The 23516-nt window shown below is 38.1% G+C and overlaps 1 protein-coding gene, 1 non-coding gene and 1 pseudogene across 2 annotated transcripts in view; 2 read left to right on the forward strand and 1 right to left on the reverse strand.

Moving 5' to 3' along the window:
• Positions 1–23516, forward strand: part of DNAH8 (dynein axonemal heavy chain 8) — a 313022-nt gene that overhangs the window by 85014 nt on the left and 204492 nt on the right. Inside the window, exons 21-27 of the mRNA XM_039467518.2 lie at positions 2046–2181; positions 4326–4441; positions 6304–6410; positions 12217–12292; positions 13619–13808; positions 21093–21289; positions 21811–21937. Coding sequence (XP_039323452.2) covers positions 2046–2181; positions 4326–4441; positions 6304–6410; positions 12217–12292; positions 13619–13808; positions 21093–21289; positions 21811–21937 — 949 coding nt within the window. The remainder of the gene's footprint in view (positions 1–2045; positions 2182–4325; positions 4442–6303; positions 6411–12216; positions 12293–13618; positions 13809–21092; positions 21290–21810; positions 21938–23516) is intronic.
• Positions 15312–17344, forward strand: LOC120363194 (exportin-4 pseudogene; annotated as a pseudogene).
• On the reverse strand, positions 20560–20703 carry LOC120363485 (small nucleolar RNA SNORA8). Its single transcript, XR_005579030.1, has one exon. It is a non-coding gene; the product is annotated as a small nucleolar RNA SNORA8 (small nucleolar RNA).

Below are 23516 nucleotides of genomic sequence, written 5' to 3' on the forward strand. Positions count from 1 at the left end.
AAGGTCATGAAGATTTATGCTTATATTTTCCTCTAAGAGTTTTTTTAGTTTTAGTTCTGAAATTTTAGGTCTACTTAGATCCATTTTGAGTTAATCTGTTTGTATGGTGTAACGAGAAGGTCCCATTTCATTCTTTTGCAAGTGGATATTCAGTTGTCCCAGCACCAATTGTTGAATCCCATTAACTTTACTATTATATGGTATTGAAGATGTATGGAAGAACTTACATGACATTCTCCCATTTGTTCTTGTGGGTATATTCTTTTCAAAAGATTACTATATGTTATTTTGTCGAGTTTTCTGGGTATATCATGGGGATGCCAAGATAAACATGTGTGTTCAATCTGCCAAGTTAACTAGAGTGTCTGGTTCCTGAGGGGATTTCAAAGCTGGGATATATAAACACATATGTCCAATCTGCCATAATCAACTGGAATTGTCTGCTTGTTTAACACTCATTTTTCCTGTTAGACTGAAGTGGCTTCCAGCCTCCATTACCATTCCAGTGTTTAGCACTGCACTGAATAAATTAAAAAAGACAAAATGAACAATGGAGCAAGGTCAGAAGAGTTGGAGGGCATGGAAGGGATCAGAGCATGTCTTTGGATAGAAGGAGGAACACCATGTCCCTTGGGACTAAAAAATGATGAGAAAGCATTCGGATACATATTAGATGGTCAAGAAGGGAATACATGGGGGCAGAACATGGGAATATGGAACTTCCCAAAGCTTTTCTGGAGAGGAGATTGCATGGACTTAGGATCCTCTGCATATGTATTCTTGAAGGCCCAAAGTGGCTGCTTGTATTTACATTTTTTTTTTTTTTTTTTGAGACAGAGTCTTGCTCTGTTGCCCAGGCCAGAATGCAGTGGTGCGAATATGGCTCACTGCTGCCTCCTGGGCTCAAGCAATCCTCTTGCCTCAGTCTTCAGAACAAGTGGGACCACAGGCACACACCACCATGCCTGGCTAATTTCTAAAAAATTTATTGTAGAGATGGGGTCTTGCTATGTTGCCCAGGCTGGTCTCAAATTCCTGGGCTCAAGCAATCCTCCCTCTTCAGCCTCCCAAAGTGCTACGATTACAGGTATGAGCCACTGCACCCAGCCCTGATTTACTTTTACTTTTTTTTTTAGAGATAAGGTCTTGTGCTGTCACCCAGGCTGGAGTGCAGTGGTACATGGCTTACTGCAGCCTTGAACTCCTGGGCATGAGCGATCCTCTTGCTTCAGCCTCCCAAGTAGCTAGGATTACAGGCACAAGCCACTGCAACCAACTAATTTTCCTTTTCCTAAAATGAGTGTATTTTATGGGCATGTCAAAAGACTTATAGAACTTTATAAACCAGTTTTCTTTTCTGAATTTGACTAGTTCTCAACTTCTTTCTAAAGCATTTGCTGACTATTAGAAGAATTTAGAAAGACAAAGCACAGGTGTTTTGAACCAGACAAAACTTTTCAAATACAGTTCTTTCCAACTACTGTGTGACCTGGGAAAATGTTTTTTTTTTCTTTCTGAGCCTCAGTTTTCTCTGCTGTGAAATAGGGACCATAATATTACTCATCTCAAGATCACTGTTCAGTTAAATGAGTTAATACGTGTAAAGCTCTTAAGTTGATGCCTGTCATGCAACATCATGCTCAGTTAAAAGCTTTATCTAATTTAACTCTCCACACCAATACTCTGGATGTCTTCTTTTAAAACCACATCTAATTTTCAATTCTGACATCATCTTCTTTCTACTCCTTCAGCCTTCTTTCTTTTCCCCCATATGAATGTGAAGGTAGATTTCTATGTGTGATTGAGTAAGGTATAGGTAGGTCAAAGATGGACTTTTTTATCTTTTTGCTGTTCTTTAGACCTTAGCAGCTGTGCTTTTAGCCATTGACAATTTTGGATCTGAAACATTATGCCATTTTCAACTATCTCTAGCTTTGTTTTCAAGTAAAGTTAATTATAGTTTTATAAATTAAAGGAATAGGACTAATTTTCACAGTGTCACTTTTAAGTATCTGGAATATAATAGTCATTTCTTTATTTAACAGACGTACACAAAAGAATGGGCTGACATTCTAAACCACAAAAGCAAGCATGTGGAAGAAGCGGTCAGAGAACTTATTTCAATATTTGAGCAAATTTATGAAGTGAAATACACTGGGAAAGCAGCAAAACAGCCAACAGGTAACTTTTCTTGTTGTTATGTTTGAATTACAAGAGCTACAGATATGTTTTTATGTAAGCATCTTCTGCTTAGCAGGTACTGAATTCCAGACCCTCCCTTCCCCAGAAGTAAAGAAGGAGTTCAGCATAAATCACACTGTACACACAGTTTAAGTCCAGAGAGTTCTTTTTGTTAGTTAGGGAATGGTTCCCAACCAGGACCATCCTTGCAAGCTGGCCTTTCTATGAATAGCAGTCTCAGGCACCAGCTATCTAACTTTTTTTTTTTTTTTTTTTTTTTTTTCTGGTGCAGCGTTCTAATCAAGTCACTTTGACTATTTGATTTATTTTCCTTTTTGGGGGGGAAAGTTACCAGGAAAAGGTTAATTCTATAATTTTCTTGAATCTGGAAAACTGAATTTGAGTGAGACCACGTTTTAAGACTCTTTCTTTTCCTAGATTTTTCTCTGTGTAGAGTAAGCTATGTATTTCTACTTAGAACTGCCTTTGGGGTCTGGGTACAGATAAATGGTGCCTAGTTGAAGAGTGCACTACCAAGGAAGAAAACATGATCCTGAAGCATGTATTTTCCACCATCCCTTCCTCCTCCGTAATTTAAAGAATGGCCTAAAAGGCTCTGCGTCGTAACTCTAACTTTTGATTCTGCCCATGCCTTTATAATCTTCATTCAGTTTGCTTCACTGGGACCAAGAGAAACTTCCTTACTTCTTCACATCTGTTTGTGCCTGGATTATTTCAAGTGGATGAAAAGATTTTTACCGTATTGAATTTCCTGTTCTCTCAATAAGTTCTAATAGTTTCAGTTTTATTAATAAGCCTGAGAGAGAAGCTATTGAATTTGAATCCTCTTTATCAGGGGCAGGGAATTTTAGGAAAAGATTCTATAAGTATGGGAGTCTTTTGCTTCCTAGATTATGGTTTAAGAACATGGGACTTTTAGCTTTGCTCAGTTTTTCCTGTCCTAGAGATCTCAAATCTTTAGATAAATTGGAAGAGAAAGACGTATGTCATTTTAAAGTTTTGTTTTCCAGCTCTAAATAAGAACTTATTAGGTAAAACTTTGTAGTTGGAGGTTTTACTTGTTAGTATTGTAAGGGGATGTGCCTGTCAATCACAATTCCTGTTTGCTACATACCTGCTCTTCTCCCCAACTGCTGCTCAGGGAAGTAGTGTGAGGCTGGCTTCAAGCAAGGCAAGCCACTGAGTGCACCAGGAGTGGGTCACTGACACAGAGTGTGCCACCTAGACTCTCCAAGGAGACCTGAGAGATGGCTTTGCCTAACAGGGAGGAAGTTAATTAGCTAATTACCAATATACTTGAAGCAGGGAATCTGTGTGAAGTTGACATTTTGGAGTGAGAGAACATTCTAGTCAAGCAGAGATCCCATGGAAGTGACATAGCAAGGGGAGGGAGGGAGGGAGAGAGAGAGAGAGAGAGAGAGAGAGAGAGTGAGAGAGAGAGAGAGAGAGAGAGAGAGAGAGAGAGAGGGAAATCTGTGCCTGGAACAGTGGTTCTCAATGGGGCTGGAAGGGATTTTCCCCCTAAAGGAATATCTGGCAAGGTATGGATATGTATTTGGTTGTCACACAGTACGGGGAGGGGGTTTGCTACTGAATTCTGGTGGATACAGGCCAGGGATGCTGTTAAACATTCTACAGGACAGCCCCCAGCAACAAAGAATTGTCCCACCCAAGATGTCAGTAGTGCTGAGGATGAGAAAGCCTGAGCCTAGAATGAGTACGCACATCACATCTTTCCTCTTAAAATTTTTCCACTTAGTTTAATTAGTTTTCATTCCAAGTGTCAAAAAACACAAAAATATCATTTCATTCAAGTTAGAGGACTCAAAAGGTAAACAGATAATTTAGAAGGATAATAGATAAAACTTTCTTAAAACTTTCCTAAAATCTAGATTGTGTATTTAGAGTTATTTCTTAGTACAATGATGATTCTATTGAGGTGGATAATTTAAATTGAAATCAAGGATGACTCCTACAGGAACAAATGCAAAAAACCATTTTTCATAATACAATTTTTAAAGTAAGAGCTTTTTAAAAAGGAGCTTCCTAGGATTTGGCCATGGAGAATACACATAATGCTAAAAAGTCAAATGTTATATTTTTGTTTTGTCTTTTGTCTTTAGAACAGCGGAAACACGTTGTTTTTGGGAGTGAAACAGAAGAAGGCGAAAGTACTGACTATGAAGCTAATATTGTGAATGAGGTTGATATTAATGATAAAGAAGATGAATTTAAAAAGGTATTTATTGTGGAACAACTTCTTGCAATTCACAGAATTATGATTTATAGGATTATAGATAACCCCATATAGTGCTTTTTCCAGGCAGTTCTGCAACCAATCTGTATCTAATTTATAATAAAATCCAGAAAGTATATTTTTCAATTTTATACTGTAGGATCAGGCAATCCTTTAAATTTTTCCAAATATCATAGCTTTTGATGTGATTCTGTCAGTTACAGTTTATGTAGTCAGCTCCCCTTATTGTGTTGACCATGTTTTCTCGTACAGTAAATGTGACTTCAGGGATTGGAGCAGCCATCAGTTTGACTCAGAATGGAGAACTCTGTTCTCGGTTACTGTGTTTAATGGCTATCTGTAATGCAAGTCCAGATTGTGGTTCACTTGGGGCCCAGGGATTTGCATTTTAAACTAGCACTACAGATGACCACTCTGGACTCTTCCCCCAGGAGAAGCCCTAGATAGATGAATTTTCACATTGTGTTGAAATTTGTTGAGAATAAAGGTTCAGAAGGTGTCCTGGGGTTTCTTTTTCCTTCTTAGGCCTTACCCTTCTGGTCATGCATCTGGTCATGCATGAACTCTGAATGTCACTCCCACATTTACACTCATTCCTGTTTTCTCTGCCGCGAGTAGTTTTCTTTTAATCATTCATACCCACCTTCTTTTCATTCTTTCTCTATTTTACCCACTTTTACACACTCTGATACAGTTTTATAAATAAATGGCATACATTTATTCCAATTTCACGTTCTTGCTCAAGGATGATATTGCCAGATAATTAGGAAACACTTTTCTGCAGCATCTAGATTTCTGTAGAGTTTAGGCTTCTTCTCAATACCATGTACCAGGCAGCTGTTAGCTGGGTGTCAGCTGGAGTACTCCCTTCTCAGAAGTCCTTGTCTTCTGGTTGCATTCCCTTTTGACACTGGCTGAAATCCTTAGAGCATGACCGAGTACATACAGAACTTCTCCAGTTGGGAGATCACTGGAGCTGCATTAGCTGTCACCTCCTGAATAGCCTCTGCCTTTCAAATTCATCTCCCACATTGGTGCCAGAATGGTCTAACGTAAAAATCTGATTATGTCACATCTTTAGCTTGATAATTCACCAGCCCTGACTGTACCTCACTGCCACACGGAAAAGCTTGATATTCCTCTGTTCATGCCTTATTGCTCTCTCTTATGATCCCAATTAACCTGCCTAACCAACCCAGTTTCAGAGGGGTTGGGTTCTAGAGCAGTGAGGAGCAGTATGGTCAGAGCCTTGCCCCGACGTGTGACTCATTGTATAAGCAAGACATGAGCCCACATCTTTGCCTACCAGGCTCAAAACCTGTCCTGTGCTTTGATCGGTAAACTTGGTTACTTCTTCCAAGGGAAGGAAGGGTGTGAAGAGAGGGTCAAACTAGGGTCCCAGAGGGTAGAATTTTTATCTCATGTATTTGGGTATTGTACATTTTAAAATACTTTTATCCACTAAGCTGAGTTTCTTGAGAATGGAGACCAGTTATTTTCTTGTGCTCACACCCTTGATCATTGAGAAATGTACCACATTTAAAGTGCTTCAGTTTTGTTAGGTGAAAATTGAGTGTTGAGCAAACCGGGATTACTCTGAACATACTGTTTGTGAATTTTGGCTTTTGAATAAGTCCCTCTGGTTTGTTAGGGTGTTTATGCAAACACAGTTTTCATATATTATTTGTCTAAAAATACCAGACAAATAATTTGGGATTGAAATTGTATAGTTTATTATTTTTTGCCTTTCATATGTCACTTCCAATATTATATCATTGTTTTGGGGATGCTCAAGGTTTTTTCTGGAGTAGAGGTACCAAATTTAATCTGATTTCTTATTACAGGAGTGTAAAGAGGTCTTTGCTTTTTTCTCTCATCAATTACTAGACAGTCTTCAGAAAGCTACACGGTTATCTCTGGACACAATGAAAAGAAGAATATTTGTTGCAAGGTAAGTTGAAAATATGCTAATTATGTCTGGTAATCATACTTATACTAAAATGTGAATAGCACCTCTTATAAATTTATTAATTTTAAAAAAACTATAAAATTTAAAATATAGCATTCATTAAAAAAACTGTATGAAAATATTTGCATAATACTGCAAGAACTGTGGTCAAATGAACACCCATGTTCCTAACACCCTGCCTGAGATTTAAAAAAAAGGCTACTAGTCCCTTTGATGGGTCCTCTTCCTTCTCACTCAAAGGTAACCACTATCCTGAACTTGGTATTTATTATTGTCTTGGTTTTCCTCACGGTTTACTACGTTTTTGTATCCCCAACCCATGTATCAGTTAAGTCTGCTTGTATTTGAACTGTGCTCAATATAATGTTTTTGAGATTAATTCATGGGGTATAGTTTTTTACACTTCTGTATAGTTGGAGTATTCACAGTCTGTTTATGCATTCTACTGGTGATGGTGCTATCATGAATAAAGCCTCTGTGAGCATCTTGTACCTGTCTCCTTCTGCACCTGCTAAGAGTGGGTTTGCTGGGTCCTAGGGTATCTGCATGCCTCATTTTATCAGGCAGTGCCTAGTGAGAGTGCCCACGGCCCCTAATCCCTTCAGATAGTACTATTAGATTAAAACATTGTTGCCAACATAGAGGGTGTGAAATGACATCTCATTGGGATTAGCTTGCATTTTCCTGGTTACTGATGAGATTAAATAAAGTTTCTTGTGTTTATGGGTCATTTGTTGTTTCTCTTCCTTAAAATTTATGTTCCTTTTTTGGCCTGTTTTTCTATTGAATTGGATTAATAAGTATTTTTAATATATACATTTATCCACCATTATTGATGATAATATAACAAATGTCTTTTATCAGTTTTGCCTTTTCTTTATTTTCATTTTCCATTGCTGAGTTTTAAAAATATTCAAGTTTATCAATTTTAGTGATTTGTGGTCTTTTTAAAGAAACCAACTCTTTCCTACTTCATAATATCTTCCAAAAGTTTTGTAGCTTTGACTTTTATATTTAGGGATTTAATTTACATGGTATTGATTTTTATGCTTAGTGTGAGGCAGCAAATTAATATATTTTTTTCATATGATTAATTAGTTGACTAAGCAAAAGTTGTTGAAAAATCAACTTAGTTGTGAGTCGGGTGGGGGAGTTATTTAAGCTTCATTGAATCTATAGATCAATTTGGAGTGAATTAGCATCCTTACAAATATTGAATCTTCTATTCAGAATTGTGTATTATCTCTGCATTGGTATAAGTCTTCTTTAATATCTATCTATGATGTTTTATAATTCTCTGTGTAAAGGTTCTGCACGTTTTTTAAAGATTTATTCCTTGGCTATTCATTGCTGATTTTGTCCTGTTTAGCTCTCCCAGTGTGATTGTGAATTTATTAAATTTTCTCTGTTTTGGTCAGTTCATTTTATGTATTTTATGGCTGTGTTGTTAGGTGCATACAAGATCATAGCAGTTAAATCTGCTTAATAGGACTGTTGGCTTTATTTTTATTTGATGAATCCCTTTATCTACATTAATCCTGATTCCTCACAATTCTCTTTAGTTTGTCGTTAATTTACTTTCCCAACTTTTTTGTATAATTGTTTCAGTCTCTTTACTTAAACCTTTCTCTATATTTTTTAGTTTTACCTTTTAAAAACATTGTATATGTGATCATTTTCCTTCAATCTCATTATCTCTGTCTTAGTGAGTTTAATCTGCATTTATTGTGATTTTTAATATAGTTGCACTTAATTTATGACATTTTAGTTTGTGTTTTCTTCTCAGTATCCTTTTTCTGTGTATCTATCTCAGTATCTATTCGTTTTATTATGACTGTTGTCTTTGGGGTAATTTTCACCATTTATTCTCTTTTCTGTACTTTAGTTCTTTAAGTGATTACACTTAACTTTAGAATGCACATGTTTTGCTCCAACTAAAAAAAGTACTGGCCAGGTGCAGTGGCTCACGCCTGTAATCCCAGCACTTTGGGAGGCCAAGGCAGGTGAATCACTGAGGTCAGGAGTTTGAGACCAGCCTGGCCAACATAGTGAAACATCAAAAATTAGCCAGATGTGGGGATGCACGCTTATAGTCCCAGCTACTAGGGAGGCTGAGGCAGGAGAATTGCTTGAACCTGGGAGGCAAAGGTTGCAGTGAGCTGAGATTGTACCACTACACTCTAGCCTGGGTGACAGAGTGAGACTTTGTCTCAAAAAAACCCCAAAAAACAACAACAAAGTACTATCCTTAGTTTTGCAGTTTCTAGTCTTATTTTGGACTACAAGTGCCTTGGCAGGCTTTACTCACTGAACCATACATACCTTATTGCTGTTTGATGTTTTAGTTTCACCTTTGTGTGAACACTCAAAAATAATATATTAAAATAATTTATTTACTGGCATATTTTATAAAAATCTCCAGGTTCTCATGTACTTTTTTTGTGTTCCATTGGTTCTTTAGTGAGGATTTGTGAGAAGTATACACTCTTATCCTTCTTTGTAAGTCTGAAAATGTTTTGCCTTCATACTTTCTAACATTTTGGCTGGATATAAAATTTTTCTTTGTCTTTTAGCATTTGGTAAGTATTCATTTTTTTCTGAGTTATGTTGCTGCTGATGAGAAGTCTGCATGAGTCTAACTGAATATTCTCTTTTAATCCTTAACGTTTCTGCAGTTTTCTGACCCCATGTGGATTTGTCTTTATTTAACCCAGCTTTGTTCTCAGAGTATACTTTCTATTTGAGGGTTTATAGCTTTCCTTAATGCTGGAAAAAACCTCAGCAATTTCCCCTTTAGTTATTGCTTCTAGGATATTCTTTCATTGTCTTCTTCTGGAACTCCTATTAATGGAATGTTGAACAGAGTGACCACGTAATTTATTGTTCCAACTATGACACTTCTGTGAGTGAAGGGTCATTGTTCATATGAGGTGCCAGGACATGGTGAATCTGGAACTGTCCTGGGCACACTGGACGTATAGTCATTTCATACGTTGGGGCCTCTCAGTCTCTTCTCCTTGTCACCTAATGATTCTGTCACCTATGTTATCTTCTTGCCTTTCTGAAATACATTATGGGCAAGTATCTCTGTATCTATTCTAAAGATTTTATCATCTGTGACATTTTAAATATTTCCAGAAAAAGTACTTTTTCCTTATCCTTCAGATATGGTATAATTTCTGCCTTTTTAGTTAGCAATTTATTTTTTTATTTTTTTTAGAAGATCGTCTTCATACATCTCTTTGAACATTTTCAGTATCCTTACTTTAGAGCTTGTTATCTGGACATTAATTTTTATCTGGAGTGAGTTTCTGTTTCAATTTTGGATTTCGTTAGCTCTCTTTCTTACCCTTAGACGTATACACGCACGCTTAGATTTAATGTGCAGGCTCTCTTTGAGTGAGAGCTTTGTTTTGTGTTTCTTTTTCTTTCTCTCCCTCCCTAGCTAGGAATTTTACCTTTGCCTCCAAATAACACTTGGAATCCTGAGTACAGAACCAGGTCTTATTTCTTCACGGTTACTGGTCCCTGAAGACATACTGGGGGTGTGGCAGGTTTGGCCAGGGAGCACACGGGTAGCCTGACTTAGGTGCTTATCAGGGAAGCTGTGGATGTGCTTCTTTTGCCCCACGTCCACATCTTCTGGAAAAGCCATAGCTGCAGGTAGTAGGTTGACAGCCCTTGTCTTGCAGCATCATCTGCAAGACAGGTGGGAGAGCATCATCTTAGTTTTTGGCTTCAAGTAGTGAGGCTGGCTGAGCCCCCATCCTGCATGGAATCTTGTTCCTCCTCTGCATTCCAACAGAGCCAACCTCCCCATGGTTGCTGCCTCTTTCTAGCCCAGAACCCTGGCCAGGCTGTCCTTGTGTCTCTCTACATTTCTACTCCATGGAGATGCTTACCTTGTATTTGAGCATTCTCACATCTTTATCTCCCATCTGTGATTGTGATGCATTTGACAAAAAGAAGCTTTTTTGAAGTATGAACTCACTATGCCATGTTGATTTACAAGTTCGGTTGAAATTCAGCATTTTTTTCAGGAGCCATACATGAGGATAATACTCAAAATCCTTACTTGTCTGAAATGTCTTTCTCTTATCCCCATACACGAATGCTAATTTTGTCTTCTGGGATCACAATCCCTTTCCCTCATACTCTACAGAGGCTGCTCCATGGGCTTCTTTGGTTTCCATTTTTAGAGGAAAGTTCTCTGCTAATCTGATTTTCCTTTCCAACTAACAACGTGTATTTGTTTTGATGCTTACAGGATTTCTCGTTTATTCTTGAAATTCACAAATTGTATAGTTAGATGCAGCTGATTGTCTTCCCCCATTAATCCTGTCAGGCACACAGAGAATCTTGTCAAGATGAAAAAAACAAGCCTATTCTTAAGGTGAAAGGAGTGCTTTGCTTTAATTTCCCATATCTACACAGTATTCACATGCTGTATATCTAGGTAGTAAGCATCTCTGAGCGGAATGACCCTCTGGAAATTACTTAACCTCTCCCTACCTTGGTTTTCTTATCTACAATGTGAAAATAACAGTAATCATAGGATCTGCCTTACAGAATTGTTGTGAACATAAACTGGTAATTATGGAAACTGCCTGGCATACATTAAGCATTCAATAAATGTTACTTATTCTTACCTTCTCTTTGTATTTTGCATCTGAAATTTTGGAGAATACCTTAAGGTGATTCTCTAATTTGCTGTGTAAAGTACCAAAAGATCTGATGTGCTGTTCATTGCCTCTATTATTCATCTGTTCCTTTATACTTTATGAAAACTCTTATTCTCAAATTACACACTCTGAATCAATGCCTACACCAATTTTATTGTGACATCTTGAATTTCACTGGGAAACCATGAATTGAGGGGTTCTGTCTGCTTGCTTGCTTTTTGTTCAGAGTCCTTTCCAATAATATGCTTATCTGGGAACCACAGGCTCTGAGTGCTAAATGTGGGGTCTTCACTTTTGACCTGTAGTCTCTGTTTCTTGTGATCCCCTCCTGCCCCCATCTGCTTGTATTTAGAAATAGAGAGGTAGGTTTTCAGTAATGACAGTATTTCTTGCACTCCCAGAGAAAAAGGGAATGGAGAGTTTGCATTTATTGTAATTTTCTCTGGGATAGGGGTAGAGGTTAAGACAGAGGGAGCTATGCTAGCCAGACTAATTTGCAGCTCTGCGTGTGTCCTTCATAACTGGACTCAGGCGTCTGTGCTGCTGTCTGTGCATGAGTGATATTGTTTAATAAAGCAGTTTTTGGAAGGCATGGACCAGAAACTTTCTGTTTAATCTTGTAAAAATGTAGATAAAAAGGCATATAAAGGTATATGCTTTTTGTTGGTAATCTTGTCCTGTATCTGCTGGATGGCTGCGAACAAAGGATGCCTTTAGTAAACATCATTAAAGGTTATTACTGAGAAAGCACAACATTAAAATAGCAGAAAATGTATATGAGATTAGTATTTTACTTCTAAAACTATTAGGTCATTGTATTTTCTTAGTTCTCTGTGATTTAGGCTTCTATTAGAAGCGATAGATACAGGTGAGGGGAAGGAAGGCAGCAAACCACACTGCCATGTGTGCACCTATGCAACAATCTTGCATGTCCTTCACATATACCCCAAAACCTAAAATGCAATAAAAAAAGAAGTAATATTCTCTTTGTGTAATTTAGCCCTTTAAAAATGGTCTTTATTGTTAAGACTGAATTTTGTAGCATAATAAACTATTAATTGAATTTTAGGTTAAGGTTCATCAGCTAAATGTCCATCTCATTGCAGCCATTATGGACGAAAGCGGTCAGAAGATACTATTTCCTTTATAAAAAGTGAAGTACATCTTGCAATTCCTAATGTGGTAGGTATTATTAAATACCCTGATATTTTGATAAGGTACTTAAGAAGTATGGTATTAGAACTGAGCTTTCATTTAGAGTAATGTTTTGGTCCTATGCATTTTTTAACTTTCCCTCACTGTTTAACAAAGTGGAAATGTCATTACTATCTGTTATTAAAGTTACTTCGGGGCCAGCATGGTGGCTCATGCCTGTAATCCCAGCACTTTGGGAGGCTGAGGCAGGCATATCACCTGAGGTCCAGAGTTTGAGACTTGCCTGGTCAACATGGTAAAACCCTGTCTCTACTAAAAATACAAAAATTAGCTGGGCTTGGTAGTGGACATTGTAATCCCAGCTACTCAGGAGGCTGAGGCAGGAGAACTGACTGAACCCAGGAGTTGGAGGTTGTAGTGAGCCGAGATCATGCCACCGCACTCCAGCCTGGGTGACAGAGTGAGACTCTGTCTCAGAAAAAAAAAGAAAAAAAAAGGTTACTTTGTATTAGCTCATGGTGTATTCAAGGGCTAGTTTAAGAGTTGAGTTAGGCATCTGTTCTGCCATCAATTAGCAAGTACCCTACAAAGTGCCTTGCTTTTTCTTACTTCAGACATTAAATTATCTAAATAAAATCATCACAGGTGTCCTGATCCCTACCCCAAGCACATGACTGAGGCAAACCACTAAGGATGGCAGAAGATAAAGACAGAAAGAGCCTGTTCTCTGAGCATCTGAATCACTCATGTCTTCCCACGGCACTTATCTCTACAACTACCCCAGCTACTGATGGGCATCTGGAACACCAAGCCACATGGGATGGCTTAGCTGCATTCTGTGATGGGTCAAAGAATAAGGCCAGGCAGAAATGGCCTGTGACTCACCTAAAACCACCTTTACATGGTCTGACCTACTGAAGGATAGCTTTTTAGCTTATTTGGCACATTTCCAAGAACTGAGGTCAGACTCTTGGTGATGTAGTTTCTTCAGTTACTTTGTTTCACGGATCTCTAACAGTAGTCTCTAATTTCTCACTGCATTCTGCCACCCTCATTGGGAAAAGGATGACAAGTACAAGTTTGACCTTTTTGACAAAATCAAAATGTCATTTGTATCTGTTATTAAAAAGTTACTTCTCCATTAGCTCCTGGTGTAATGAGGCCTGCAGGAATTGACAGAACAGGAAAACTTCAGGATAGAGAAAATCTGCACCCCGCCCCGCCCCACCACCAATCCTCCTCTGTCATTCCTCCCCTCAAATCAGCCTTCTACTGGGCCAGATAGAGATGATGAAAATCGAGGGATGGACTGTATGCCCTGGCAGTATTAACATTTGTTTCTTCTTTCCACAGGTAATGATTCCTAGTTTGGATGACATTCAACAAGCCATTAACCGTATGATCCAGTTAACCCTGGAGGTCAGCAGAGGAGTGGCTCACTGGGGGCAACAGCAAATCCGTCCCATCAAGCCTGTCATTCCCAGCCCCACCACTACTGACCTGCCCCTTCAGAGCACAGGGAAACCGTTGAAGAAGGAAGAAAGTAAGAATGCAAAATTAGTAAATGACCTTATTGATCCTTCTTGGATTTGATAGCATATAGATTTTTAAATTTTTTAATTTATTACTCTAAGTTCTATGATACATGAGCAGAACGTGCAGGTTTGTTACGTAGGTATACGTGTGCCACGGTGGTTTGCAGCACCCATCAACCCGTCATCTACATTAGGTATTTCTCCTAATGCTCTCCCTCCCCTTGGCCCCCACCCCCAACAGGCTCCCGTGTGTGATGTTTCCCTCCCTGTGTCCATGTGTTCTCTCCATGTGTTCTCATTGCTCAACCCCCACTTATAAGTGAGAACATGCGGAGTTCGGTTTTCTGTTTTTGTGTTAGTTTGCTGAGAATGATGGTTTCCAGCTTCATCCATGTACCTGCAAAGGACATGAACTCATCCTTTAAAAATTATTTGATGTGTTTGATACATTTTGCATTAAAAACTAGTGTTTTATGTTTCATCTTATACATAACGTGCAGGTGTATTTTCCTAGTTTGGGGTGGTGGGTGAAAAGGATTTTTAAGTCACTTTTCTACTATGACGATCTTAAGTTAAAAATTAAAATAAGCCTTAGCACTAATTTTACTTTCAGCATTATATTAGGTTGGATAAACGTAGTTTTTTACAACATGGTTCTTAGAAGAACTAAGTCATGTGTTCTCTGTATATAAGGTAAACATAAATTAGTCCCTTAAGTAATTATGAATATGATATGAAAGTGATCCAAAATTTCATGGACCTTCTTTTGATACTTCCTGTATAGAAAGAAACTGGTTTCTTACTTTATTTTACTTTATTTTAGTTTAGTTCCAGGGTACATGTGCAGGATGTGCCTGCTTGTTACATAGGTAAATGTGTGCCATCAACCCATCACCTAGGTGTTAAGCCTATCAACCCATCACCTAGGTGTTAAGCCAGCATGCATTAGCTATTTTTTCTGATGCTCTCCCTCCCCTTATCTGCCTCCCCCGCCAACAGGCTCCAGTGTGTGATGTTCCCCTTGCTATGTCTATGAGTTCACATTGTTCAGCTCCCACTTACAAATGAGAACATGCAGTGTTCAGTTTTCTGTTCCCGCATTAGTTTGCTGAGGATAATGGCTTCCAGCTCCAACCATGTCCTTGCAAAGGACATGATCTCATTCTTTTTTTATGGCTGTGTAGTATTTCATGGTATATAGGTACCACATTTTCTTTATCCAGTTTATCATTGATGGGCATTCCAAGTATTTGCTATTGTGAATAGTGCTGCAATGAACATAGGCGTGCATGTATCCTTATAACAGAATGTTTTATATTCTTTTGGATATATATCCAGTAATGAGATTGCTGGGTCAAATGGTATTTCTGATTCTAGGTCTTTGAGGAATCACCTCTTAAAAAAGAAAGAGTTCAAGGCTGGTCTTGAACTCCTGAGCTAGGTGATCCACCCACCTCGGCCTCCCAAAGTGCTAGGATTGCAGGCGTGAGCCACTGTGCCGGTGAACATTCCTTTTAACCTATGTCTTACAAAGGCCCAACCTTCAAAAGCATGTTCTGGAACAGATTCTACTAGCAGTAGCAGTAATTGTAAATGGAGGATCATTAGATAAATCACTACATTAGATAAGTAGTGGCAATGCTCCTCAGGACTGTTCTGTTCTGACTACACTATTGAGTGAATTTTCAAGTTCAAGTAAAACTAGCAACACTGGATTGAGCATGGAATTCCCATAAACTGCAAAAGAGTTTTTCAGGAAGAAGATCTTGTTAAATCTTCATGTTAACTGTTGAAGTTCTGCAGGAGTTCAGCAGGCAGGAAAACGTCAATGCTCAGATGTCTTCAGTATTTCAGCATGGAGATTTTCTTCACAGTACATTGAAAAATCAGAGAAGATTCAGATGTGGCATAAGATTCTTTTCAGCGCCTTGCCTATTTAGCTTCTCTTCATGGACTCATCTTCCCTGATGAAGGTTCACAAGTTGATTAGCACACTTCATTGGGAGGTTACTGAATACTATCAATGGAATTGACAGAAGATTCTGAAACTGTGGGGATCTCCAGCATTATCAGCAAACTCATAACCATGTTCTGACAAAATGTTTTAACTGCCATTCCAATGAACGTTTCTCCTCCTTTGTTAATTGCCTCAAAGACTTCACTTGTTCTTTTGGGTGAAGTGCTGCATTGGAAGAAGTGCTTGATAAAGATGACACGGTATACTTGGAAGCATATCATAAATTGTTGGAGTCCTGGCTAACTTTGGTGCAAGATGACAAACATTTCCACAAAGGCTTTTTTACCCAACATGCAGTTTAAGTTTTCAATTCCTACATTCAGTGCCACCTAGCTGCTCCAAATGGCACAAGGAATTTGACTGCCAATGGTGTGGCCTCTTGTGAGGAGGAAGAAAAAAGTGAACTTCAAGAGGATGAGCGAGACCAGTTTTCTGATCAACTGGCCAGTGTAGGAATGCTAGGAAGAATTGCTGCAGAACACTGTATACCTCTTCTGACAAGTTTATTAGAAGACAGAGTAACAAGGCTCCATGGTCAATTGCAACATCAGCAACGATTACTTGCTTCACCAGGTTCAAGCACTATTGACAACAAAATGCTTGATGATATCTATAAGGATATTCACTAGCTTATTTTAGTTACAGGCTACCTCTTAGCCAATGATACTCAGGGAGAGACTCTGCTAATACCTCCAGAAATAATGGAATATTCCATTAAGCATTCATTTGAAGTTGACGTTAATACAACACTTCAAATTTTGGGATGTCCAGGAGAAAAGGCTTCTTCCATCCCAGAGTACAACAGAACAGATTCTGTGATTAGGCTGTTGTCTGCCTTTCTCAGAGTTTCAGAAGTTGAATCCCAAGTAATAAGAGCAGATCTCACTCATCTACTAACTCCCCAGATGGGCAAAGATATTGTTTTGTTTTTAAAACGCTGGCCAAAGACTTATCTCCTGGTAGATGAAAAATTGTATGATCAGATAAGTCTGCCATTCAGTACAGTGTTCAGAGCAGGTGCAGAGGGTTCTCAGTGGATAATTGGCTACCTCTTACAAAAAGTCATCAGTAACTTCTCGGTCTGGAGTAGCGAGCAGGACCTTGTGAATGACAGTGTGCAACTTCTTGTCACTTTGATGGAAAGAAAAGAAAGGGCAATCTTAATAATTCAATGTGAAAACTGATGGAACTTAGCTAAGCAAGCTGAAGCCCACCTCTTGATTTCTTGTCAAGTCCTGTGCAGAGGACATTGATGAAGGCTCTAGTCTTAGGACTAGACTAGAGCACATATGGACATGGAAACCAAACAGCAGTATTGGACAGAGGTTCTTCAGCCACTTCAGCAGTGATTCTTAAGAGTGATAAACCAAGAAAACTTCCAGCAGTTGTGATAGCAAGGAAGTCGAGCAGGAAATCACTGTCACACTGGAAGCCCTGTGTGGTATTGCTGAGGCTACCCAGATGGCCTTCTTAAAGAGCTTAGAAGAATTTATGAAAAATAAAAATAAGGAAAGGGAATGGGATTAGACAGGGGCCTAGAGAGGACTCGAATATTGGTAACATTCTATTCTTAACTTGGTGTTGAGTACATTGGAATTCATTTTTTCTTCTTCTTTAATATACATTTATTTCTTATTCTTCTTGAACAATGTGTTTTATGTATGTTTCTGTAAGTATATTTCAGTTACCCACACACAGACATAAATACAACTGTTGAGAAACACTAAGTTTGCCTTGCCGCTGTGGCTCCCTTGTGGAGAATACCTTTTAGTTGGCAGTTAGTGGTAGGCAGGTAACAGCTGCCTACTTGGTATATTTCTGAGTTATGAGTAAATACAGAACACCTGTTTATTAATAATAATCACCTGTTAAGAGAGAATAAATGCATGGATCAGAATCTGCTTGGGGCCTTCAGCCTGGAATGCTGTCAGTCCCTGAGGCTCTCAGCTCCATAGGCTGCTGGCCCCCAGGATAGACCCACTTGCTGTTCTGTCTGGGTGTCTGCCTCTCATTGCCTTCAGCACCACCTGAGTGGGGGGAGGGTCTCTTGGCTGAGCTGGTGCTCGATATACAACCTCGTGGCAAACTAGGAATATGACAGATTTTCCAACAGTGGTATCTGTAAAAATATTTAGAAGTATTCCATTACCAGTAAAATGAAGAATAAAGAAGGAAGCCCACTATTATTTTTATTTGATAATTTACTAGAGATCTTCATTATGAAATAAGAAGAAAGAGAAGAATTGAAGAGGAAGACTGAGATTGGCCTTATTTTAAGGTTATATATAGAAAATCCAGGAAATCTACAAAGAATCATTACAACCAATACATTCAATAATGTTTATGTATAAAAGATCAACATACAAAACCTCCAGCATTTCTACATTTACCAGTAATTCAATTAATATATAATAGAAACATTTTTTTTTGTTAGCCACAAACCATAACGTATTAAATAAATGTAAAAAAAAAATTACACAGCATTTTTGAAGAAAATATTACTGAGCGAGATAATGGAAGACAAGAATAAGTCTACATCATGAAGAAGTCAATTCTTTGATTAATCTATAAATTCAATACAATTCCAAAGTCAACTTTGATTTATAAATTTGATTGTAAAATTATATGGAAATAAAAAGAGTTAAAAATAGCCAAGAAAAATTGGTAGTGAAGAAAAGCAAGGTAAGGGACCCTGCCCTGTCAAATAGCAAGGAGTATTACAAAGCTAGGCTAATGAAGACAGTCTTTTAATGATCCAAAGATAGATAACATACAACAGAACAGGGCAGAGGGTGCAGAAACACTCATATATATGGAAATACATGATATAGGTGGATTTATGAATCAGTGGAGAAACAATGTACTATTAATAAATGTTGCTAAGGAGTTTTTCCATATGGGAAAAACTTAAAGTAGTATCTTAAGTTAGTTACATATCACACTCACTATTCTATTTCGTATGACATTATTCTATTTTACAACACTTTTGGAATTAAACAGCAAATATATTTAAAACATCTGGATAGGGAAGGATTCTCAAGGCATATGAAGCTCAAACCATAGAAGAAAAGATGTTTAAATTGGACTTTTTTATATTTAAAAACATCTTTAAGGGACCCTTAAATTTAAATGACCATGCTGGAATCCTTAAGAAAATGTTGGCAAACTGAATCCAGCAGTATATAAAAAGGATTGTATAGTGTGACCAAATAAGGTTTATCCCACAAAAGCAAGGTTGATTTAACATCCTAAAGTTCACCATATCAATAGAATAAAGGGCAAAAACTCATGGTCATCTCAATAGACATAGAAAAAACATTTGACGAAATCCAACACCCTTTCATGATAAACATGCTCAACAATCTGGGAACAGAATGAACTTCTTCAGCCTCATAAAAGGCATCATACTGAATGTTGAAAGCCTGAATTCTTTCTCCCTAAGATTAGGAACAAGTCAAGAATACCAGCTCTCACCACATGTACTCAACATTATCCTGGAGGTTCTATCAAGTGGATTAGGAGAAGTCAACTAAGTTGAAGATATACAGATTGGAAAGGAAAAAGTTAAACTGTCTTTATTAGCAGATTGACATGATCTTGTGTATAAAAATAACCTAAGGAATCAGCCCTCACCCACCCCCACACACAAATATTAGAACTAAATAAATGAATTCAGTAAGACTGTAGGATACAAGATCAATATACAGATAACTATATTTCTAAATATTAGCAATGAACCATCTGAAAATGAAATAAATCAATTTAAAAATTCACAAAAGGAAGAATGAAATACATTTAACAGAAGTATAAGGTCTGTACACCAGAACTGCAAAACATTGCTTAAATTTATACTATGAAGAGATACAACATGGTTATGGGTTGGAAGATACAATATTATTAAGCTGGCAATTCTCCCCAAATTGATCTATAGGTTTTATATATAATCTCTATCAAAATCCCAGCAGGCTTTTTTTGTTGTTGTTGCAGAAATTGACAAGTTGATCCTAAAGTTTGAATAGAGAATAGGGAAATTCAAAGGACCTATAATGACCAAAAAATTTTGAAAAAGAACAAAGCTGGAGGACTTATCACTCCTTGATTTTACTTATTAATTTACTTATTTATTTAGAGATGAGGTCCCACTCTGTTGCCCAGGCTGGAATGAGGTGATGCAGTCTCGGCTCACTGCAGCCTCTGCCTTCTCGGCTGAAGCAATCCTTTCCTCTCAGCCTCCTGAGTAGATGGGACTGCAGGCACACACCACCATGCTCAGCTAATTTTTGTATTACTGTAGAGATAGGGTTTTGCCATGTTGCCCAGGTTGGTCACGGACTCCTGGATTCAAATGATTTGCCTGCTTCAGACTCCCAAAGTGCTGGAATTCCAGGAATGAGCAACTGTACTCAGCCAGCTGGAGTCAAAATTTATCTTCAAAAGATGTATCTTCAGGTTGGCTCCCATGATTAGAATTGATGCTCAGTCCACAGTTCTCCTGTCAGCCTTGCCACAATTCTTTTATTTTGGCTTCTTTTATCTCTGTTTGAATATGCATATACTGATAAAAACTTTGAAATTCTCCACCGAGTATCTTTGGGATCTAATTTCTTCAACTAGTTTATTTTAGGGTGATTTTTAAAGTAGGTAGATTTGCCTAGTTTTCAACTTGACACCCTAGAAAAATAAAAGCATTGATGACTATTGAAGACTGTATCAAACTGAACAATCTAAGAAAACTACACAAATACTCTATCAGTAGAAATACTAGGTTTAACAAGCAGGAAGCCAAGATGCCAGATGCTGAGTATCTACAGCACTGACCTTTAAACACCCCAGCAGAGGTTGTCTCTTTTAATCCTCACAAGTATATCCATGAAGACTAAAATGCCTGGCCCAGGGTCATTTGGGTAATAAATGTAATGTCTCTCCTTGAACCACTGTGCTATTTCTCAGGGTGGAAATTTCAACGCTTTTAACCTTTTCCTAAAGGACTTTAACATTTTGGGGGGTTTTAATCAGTGTCTTCCAGTTATCCCCTCTGATTAACAGTGCTTCTAGATTAAAGAAATCTACAGCTCAAAATCTGACACCATAGTTTAATGAGAATACATGAGGATAGCAAGAGAATAGCTCTTAATTACTTGAAATAGCTCTTAGTTACTTGGAAGGAGAGTCTTTAAGAAAATACAGTTTGAAAAAGGAATCACAAATATTAAAACTGATTATATTTAAAGTTGAATATGGAAGTTATTTATAGTGTAAAAACATCTGTTTTCAGGATCTTTTGAAGAAGTTATTCCTGCGAGGAAGCTGAAGAATTTTTACCCAGGTGTAGCGGAGCACAAGGATATTTCTAAGTTGGTCCTGCTCCTTTCTTCCTCTGTAAATTCCCTACGAAAGGCAGCTCATGAGGCCCTGCAGGACTTTCAGAAGTACAAGACTCTCTGGACAGAGGACCGCGACGTGAAAGTGAAGGTATCTTTCTACTACTTGTGGTGGTGTTTGGGTTTTGTGTCTCTTGAGGGTGGACCAGGAGAATATCAGGGATAATGATAGGAACTCTTGAGCAGAGGTCAAGAACCTGTAAATACCAAGTACCTGTCACCTTCTAACTGGCGTAATTCTCACATGGATACACTGAGGTAATTGATATTACTGATATCAGACAGATTTTGTTCAATTTCCTGAAACAATTGAGCACCAATTATGTACCACCACTGACTAGAGGCCAGGTATTCAAGGGTGCGTCACACTTCTGTAGACAGCTGTATTTCAGTTAGAGACTCAAGGAAACTTTAGAGCTCTGACTAACCACGCCTGGCAGACTGTGAAATTCCTCGCCTCTCAGTGGATGCCCCATTTCTTACTTAGCCACTTGCCCCATTGCACACACAAGTGTAAAAGTGTATGAGCAAATGCAGTTTTCTATTGTAACTATTGCAAGATTTATACTGCTGAAAAAATCAAAGGAAATATTGACTGTTTTCTTACTGCAGGAATTTTTGGCTAACAACCCCTCTCTGACTGAAATCAGATCAGAAATTCTACACTATGCTACTTTTGAACAGGAGATTGATGAGTTGAAGCCTATTATTGTTGTAGGAGCACTTGAATTACATACAGGTATTTAAGAAGTATTTATCATGTAAAGTATCTGCATTTCCACATAAAGTGTTACTTTTTTAGCAAGCAGTTATTAAGCTATCTTGGTATAATAATATTATAATATACCAAGATATAATAATAATATAATGTACCAAGGTATAATCATAGTATTATACCAAGATATATTATACTATTACTATACCATTAGAAGTAACAGCAAAAACTCTAATTACTTTTGCACCAACCTAATATAAATGTTAAATGGTTCTGAACCATTGATAGTCTTTGTACGCACATACGTAGACACACTACACAAGCCAGTTCCTCCACTGGCAATCAAACAACTAAAACTATAGGTGAAATTCTCTTGCAGCTTACAGTGAGGAGGGGCTTGTAAACATGAGGTGGGAATCAAACAGTTTGAAGTCTGCCAAGAAGTTGATCCATTTGGGATTAAAGTATCAAAGAATGATGAGACAATCATTAATGTTTGAAATACAAAGATGACGTTATTGCTTGCTGTAGTGACAGAGAGCTATACTGGTCAGGCACGGTGTCCTTGGCAGGGCAGACTGCTGGTCTCATACAGGGTGTCTGGAGAGCATGGAGTTGAAGGACTGTGCTGGTAGACAGGTTGACATAACTGTAGAAGGGTGCTTACTCAGGTGAGACTGTTGTAGGCTGGTAGGCTGGTTGGCACTTAGTGGCGGGTTTATTGGAGTAAGTCTTTCTTGACTAGTTGACATTCAGAGGAAAGGGCCTGGCACTGATTAGGTTGCACACGTATGATAACTGATGTTGAGTTGGTCTATGGTTTGGGTTTAAAACTGGTTGTGGCTGCTCATTATTGCCACGGTTCCATAACAATCAGTGTTATCCTAAGTTTGTGGGAAGATTTTATTCTCAGATAATATTTGAATGAGCTATTTTACATCCATTATCTACCTTAAGTAGATTTTCAGGTCCGTTATCAAGAAGTTAGTGTAACTGTGGCTCTTGAATTTGACCACTTGGGTTACTTGACCTCTTTAACCTCTGTTTCCTCTGCTGATGACAAGGACAGTATCCACCTCATGAAATGCTTTATATGAGACGCTTAGCATAGTACCTGGAGCATGATTGATGTTGAATAAATATGAAATTATTATTATATCTACCAAGGAAGTACTTGCGATTCTCTGAGGAAGAATCACAAGTACCAAATAATCACAAGTACTTGAGGGGGATTAGTTAGCTGGAAATCAGAAACTATGCATCAGTGGCAATAATTACAAGAACTTCCGTAGTGTTTTGGAAACTGTACTCTATTGTTTTTCAAAAGTTCACATTTGTCTCCTCATAATGGTTAGCACTATGATCCACAATATAAAAAGCAACTGTGGTATACTAATAGAGTGGGCTGGGAGTGCTTGTTTTTGGAAAGAGGTATCTAAAAATGAAGAGGTGACGACAGTAGTTACAAAGAAAGGGGAGGGTGGGCTGAATCTGTAAGACCTGAGGAAAAGAGACCCACCAGGGGACCTCATGAGATATGGTCTCACAGCCTCAATCACGAGGCTGGCTGCATGGTTGTTCTCGGGCCACACTTTCTTTTCAG

Source organism: Saimiri boliviensis, chromosome 4 (genome assembly GCF_048565385.1).
Source record: "Saimiri boliviensis isolate mSaiBol1 chromosome 4, mSaiBol1.pri, whole genome shotgun sequence".
NCBI classification, from domain to species: Eukaryota; Metazoa; Chordata; class Mammalia; order Primates; family Cebidae; genus Saimiri; species Saimiri boliviensis.